Source organism: Amborella trichopoda, chromosome 5 (assembly GCF_054954075.1).
Source record: "Amborella trichopoda isolate Santa Cruz 75 chromosome 5, AtrichopodaSantaCruz75HAP2 v2.0, whole genome shotgun sequence".
NCBI classification, from domain to species: Eukaryota; Viridiplantae; Streptophyta; class Magnoliopsida; order Amborellales; family Amborellaceae; genus Amborella; species Amborella trichopoda.
The window spans coordinates 1,437,647-1,443,646 of NC_142340.1; the positions used below are offsets into that span (position 1 = coordinate 1,437,647).

Consider the following 6,000-nt stretch of genomic DNA (forward strand, 5'->3'; position numbering starts at 1 on the left):
ATAAAACTATTTACATTTAGTACAAGGTAGTCACAATTAATCTTGACTATTGACTATAAAATTAGGTGGTTACATTTTTGCATTGATCAAACTCAGAAGTTAAAACAAAAAAAATAAAAAAATTCCTCGACGTTTGTGGTAGACCCAAACTATCAAATTTCATATTGGGGGGTTATAAATAATTGTGATCTCGTTGTATCAAAAGTAACTAGTCTCATTATATATAATACCTAAGCAATATTAATATGTGTCATGTTTGAAAAAGCAATATTACAATTAGAGAATCTGACACTCGTATTAGTGCATTTGTAATCTATCTTAGAAATACACACAAGAAGATAGCTTTATTCCAACGGTAAACCTTTATTTTAGTGAGAGAGAGCAAAACATTTTTATCACAACAAAGATTCAGATTACAGGATTCACTTGAGCAGAATTGTAAGAGGAAAATGGGAAAATAAATGCTCTAAAAATAGAAAAAGAGAAAAATTAAAGTCTACTTGTGGCCTTCATCCATTGGCGCCCTTGAGCCACAACTTCACCATTTCCTTTTCTTCTCACTTCCACCATTACCCCTGATAGCTTCCCCTTGTGCCCTAAAACTTTACCCTCGATCTCCATTACCTCCTTTTTTTTTTTTGCCAAAAAAAGATGAATGAAATAAAATTAATTACCAAAGTATGCTTTAAAAGAGGATGCAGTTTTCACAAGCGACTTATATATAATGAGATCATTTTCATTTAATACAAAGAGGTTCCAATCATTATTGACCGTTAGATTTGAAATCAGGTGGTTGAAGGTGTATCACTATTTACGCACAAAGTGCAAAATAAATTTTTTTGAATGTTGTGATACACTTTCATGTATTAGATTTTACATCCAATGGCTAAAAGTGATTATTGATTTTACATCCAATTGTTAAAAGTGATCGTGACTTCTTTGTATAAAAAATAAATTGTCTCATAGCATAAAATTCTTTGTATAAAAAATAAATTGTCTCATAGCATAAAATCCTTTCTATAAGGATTATGCTTTAACAAAGTAAAGCTTCACTAGGAATCCTTGTCCATAAAGCACTTTGGGCATCGGAATCTTTATTATAGCTTTAAAATCAATTTCCAACACTGATTATGAAATTTTGAAGCTCAAATTGATGCTTATTTTTAGGGGGAAAATGACGCTCTAAATGATGTGTCAATACACACTATTTTTAGGCTCGAAATCCGATATTTTTTTTACAATCATAATCATCAAGCCGACCCTAAATAATTGAAATAAAACTTGGATAATGATGATGATTGTTGAATGTTGAATGTTGATAGAGAAATCACTTTTTAGATGCTTTTGTTTTTTTTCCTTTTTTTCTTGGCGGTTGTTTTGTCCGTTGCTTGTATAAAAGCATTGAATGGGGTTTTTCTGAGACACTATTCTTTTTGGTTTGAACTCTTCTCTATCTAAAAAAGGGGTTAGGGCTTTATTGGGTTAAGTTGAGAAAGAAGAGGTGAAGAATGATTTTTTGTCCAATTAATGAGAGAAATTGTATGAGCGTGTATTTCTCATGTCTTTGAATCATTCAAAGTGAAACACTGGATAGATCGTGATTTTGGGTGATTAAGGTATTTTGGTGATGTATTTTTTACCAATTTTATCTATGGAGGTAACATTTATATCCCTCATTTGTCAATTTTTTTTTTGATAGTGGAATACTCGTCGGCTTGCAGCCTTATGGGGTGAACCACTTTTTAATAGTGGAATACCTGTCGGCTTGCCCGTAAACGTAGCATACGGGATGAACCACATTAAATTCGTGTTGTGGTTTGTCTTTTTAATTTTCTCTCATGACAATGTTTTCTATTTTTAATTTATTTTCTTAAATTTTTACAGACGATCCTTGTACTTATTATTGGATTATCGATTTTATATATTAGGTATTGAGTGTGTGATATTCGATATCAATTAAATTGGGGTTTTGGGCATTAGAATCTCCAACAATGACAATGATAAACGATCAGGCCGAGATGATCGATTTGAAAGTTTTTTGATCCTATAATGCAATTTTGGATGAGTTTTATGGTGTGGTTTTACATTTGTACACCCTATAAAAAACATTCCTTCGAACATTAAGAAAAATCACGTAACAAATGAAATAAAAATAAAAATAAAAAGCACTCATAGATGAATTATTTAAACATTCTATTTGTTTACAACTATTTCAACTCAAGATCGCGTCTTTCATAGGTACTTCAAAATTAAATAAAAAAATATATGAATAATTTAACAAATTTCCCCAAGAAAAACATCATTAACCAGGGTCTTCTTGTCCCTTCTTTTATCAAACAAATAAAAAATTTAAAATAATCCATAAAAAATCACAAAAAAAAGACGAATATCTCTAAAAATTAAATAAAAAATCAGAGTTACTTACCCCAATCTCAGCCGTTGAAATATATGAGATATTGTAATCAACGGACACTTTTATTGGCAAGTCACAAGATTTAATGGAGGCCGCTCCAACGTTGTCGATCATAGCGGCTATGGCACCTGCGTGCCACTTTCCTTTCTCATCCTGGAAAAATCAAAATTTCAGTGAAATTCTGGCGAAATTTCTTCCACAAAATTTCAGAAGAATTTCCGACAAAATAAACCGAAACTTCATCTCTAGTTCCAACCAGGGAAAAAAAAGCAAAACAAAATCCTTAAAAATTAAAAGAAATCCACGAAATTTGAGGCTGAAATCCATCGAAAATTCCGCTTTTTATCACAGGGGAAATACTTAGTCGAAATCTTCGTGTCTCGAGTTTCAGAATGATACACGAAGATCGCTGAAACCCAAAATTTCGATGAATTTTGGTCTGACATTCAACGAAATTTCTCCCCCCTTTCATGGTAAATCAGACAAGAAAAGGCATATATATATGCATGTCCGAAATCTACCGAAGTTTACTGAAGATTGGAGTTACCGCGAGGCGTTTCGGCACAGTGAGATGACAGATGATCCGGCCTGGTTCGGCTCGGCTGACTCTCAAGCCGGCTAGGGAGAACCGCTCGAATTCGTTCCGCTTAGGCTTGGCCGGATCATAAGCCGAGCCGCTTTGATCGGCTCCCAAGCCCTCTAGCCATTCCTGCGCCATTTGAACAGGTCGCTCCATACTTCCCCCTCTCTCTCTCTCTCTCTAAACTTCTCTTTTTCTGTCTCTGAACTCCTCTTTCCCTAGGTTTAATATTCTCCCCCACAATGTGTTTGATGCATTTTCTCTTTCTAAAGTGGCGCACGAGGAAAACACTGATTGTAGAAAACCTACAATCCCTTTCTCTCTCTAAAATCCTCTTTCCCTCGGTCAAATCTCTCTCTGTTTGTGGTGTTTGGTCCATTTTCTCTCTCTAAAGTGAATTCCAAGTGATTTAATGGATTTTTAATCTAAAATTTTGGGGATTCATGATCTAGGTATTCATGATCATGAATATCAAAGTGAAATAAAATTTTTAATATTTAAAATAGAAATCTTTTAAGAAAAATTTCTACACCAACTAACTTCATTTTAGCTCCGTGAGTTTTATGAAAATAAAGTAAAATTTGTAATCTTTAAATACACCAAATAAAGTCATTTGAACCTTTACAACTTTCGTACTCACAAATATGACCTTCATTTGTCTACCGACTAATAACAAGAGAAAAAAAAAAATTATGGTTGAGATGTTCAATATCTTATTAAGCGCTTTGCTTTTGATAGAACAAAAAAGCCGAATAAGATTTGTGTAGTCGATCTCAAACAGTTGGGATAAGGCTCGGATGATAATGATCGTGTTTAATTCATCTCTTGAAGGGCTTAAAAACCACATTTATTGTAAATTATTTTTATAATTTCATTTCAATAGAAGTTTTAAGTTGTCGTACTTAAACAATAAAAGTAAGACGTACTTTTAAATCGTATTAGAAGATGAAGTTTTGATGCTGGTTGCCCTAATAACGTCCAAAAACTCTATTGTTGTATTTGATTATGAAATTTATAACTATGAAAATGGTGTAGATTGAGGTTGAGATAATGTGTTGTAACTTTAAATTTTTTGTTTTTCTTTCTATTTCCATACATCTCGAAGTCGGGATGACCAATTAAAAGTTTTTTCAACTTTAGAGCAATCTTTTTTAGTTGTTAAAATGAACCTTACTTTTACAGTATAAACTTGATACCTTGGATAAACTTTTTCCTTTTAAGTAATGTACCACCTCCTTGGGAATTTATTCAACAGTTCTAGAATTACTACTCCAGTTTAGGATCGAGAGTCCTAAATAATAATAATATTTGACTAGTTTTGCCATTTAAGTAGCTTGAACCAAATTGAAGAAATACCCTGAATATTCAAGATTGGAAAAAAAATGAAACTGCCAGTTCACCAAGATGCCTCTAGTTGCTCAAGTTTTGCAACACGAACCACAAATTTTTTTTTTTTTCTTCATTTCAAACATGAAAAGTTGGAGGTATTTTTTTTATAATGGATATAGTCCATGAAGAAATGAATCACCTCTTTTTTGTGATGGATTTTTGGTTCTAATTTTTAAAGACATGTGATCTCTAACATGGAGATCATGAATATAAATAAATAAATAAAATTTGAAAATTAAAAATAATAATTCTATCAAAAATATATTTAGATAGTTAGTTTCAATTGTTTTTAGATAGATTACCTATTTGCTTTCATCTTTAATATGGATGCTTTATACCTCGGGGACCGCAAATATAGAATTGCAGTCTCCACGGCAGGAAACATTTTTCCTTTTACAATAAAGTCAGTGCTTCATCACTAAACAAGCCTCATCATAAATTCCTACCCTTTCCCCTGACTTATCTACTAAAAAAAAAATCTCCATTTACATATCCTAGGATCTAAGTAGGGCATAAAGGAAAAAGACTAAGTTTGTGATCATTGACAAGTTAAAAAAAAAATCTCCATTTACATATCCTAGGATCTAAGTAGGGCATAAAGGAAAAAGACTAAGTTTGTGATCATTGACAAGTTAAAAAAAAAAAAAAAAAGAGTTTGTAATCAACGACAAAGGGATAGGAACCTGGGTAAAAGATATATTTTCAAGGGAAAAAAGTATATGTTATGAGGAGAAGTGCCAATGTTGGACCACCCAGGTCTAATATTGTTATTCTATATGACCGATCTGGTGGTGTTTATATTACAATGGGAAACAAATGAAAAAAGAACCACCCAGCAAGTGAACTCTATAAAATATCACCCATTTGTTTTCATATAATTCTAGTAATATTAAAGAGTACATAATCATGAGTTCATATAATTGGTATTTTAATTATCTTTTAATAAATGAGTGAAATATTAAATATCAACATTAAGTGACTTGCTCGAGTTTGCTTAGACTCGGGCAAGTTACTAGGACTCGCCCTATGGTGAGGCCAAGTAGGGGTGAGTTTTACGGCAACTCCCCCCACCCTTACAAATGTAGTAAAAAAAAACTAAAAAATAAAAAAACTTATAAAATTTTATAGAAACACCACTATATTTAGTAGAAATAAGTTTTTAGATGATGTTTGGTCATTCTTAAGGTGATTCGAGCGCTTTCAATGTTTTCCCTTTTTTAATTTTTTTGAAATATTTAAAACTAAATCAAAATTCTTAAAAGGAAAATTGTTTCATACGGGCGGGAACGCATTTCTACATATGTGGCCCAGAAAGTGCAAAGCATCAATCTTAAAGATGGATGCAAGTAGGTGTTCCATCTAAAAACAATGGAAACTAACGGTCCAAATGTTTTCTTACTAGAAGTATTATTTCTAGTTTTAAAATTTTATTTATTTATTCATATTCATGATCTCCATGTTAGAGACTACATATCCTTAAAAATTAAGTTTTAAAATCCATCTCAAAAATAGATTTATTAAGATGCCCGTATTTCTATATATGCGGGCTTGGCCACATAAAAACCGGGTCCTTCTTAAAATGCATATTTATAGATATTTTTCATCTTTTTAGTCTTCT

At 32.0% G+C, this 6,000-nt stretch overlaps 1 protein-coding gene across 1 annotated transcript; it reads right to left on the minus strand.

Annotated features, from left to right (window-relative positions):
- Nucleotides 1-343: 343 nt before the first annotated feature.
- Nucleotides 344-3,191, minus strand: LOC18426660 (uncharacterized). The gene is made up of 3 exons (XM_006833302.4): nt 2,961-3,191; nt 2,426-2,566; nt 344-627 (listed from the first exon to the last, which is right to left on the minus strand). Exons 1-3 carry the CDS (start codon nt 3,147-3,149, stop codon nt 490-492), a joined length of 468 nt encoding a protein of 155 aa, XP_006833365.1. The 5' UTR covers nt 3,150-3,191; the 3' UTR covers nt 344-489.
- Nucleotides 3,192-6,000: the final 2,809 nt, after the last annotated feature.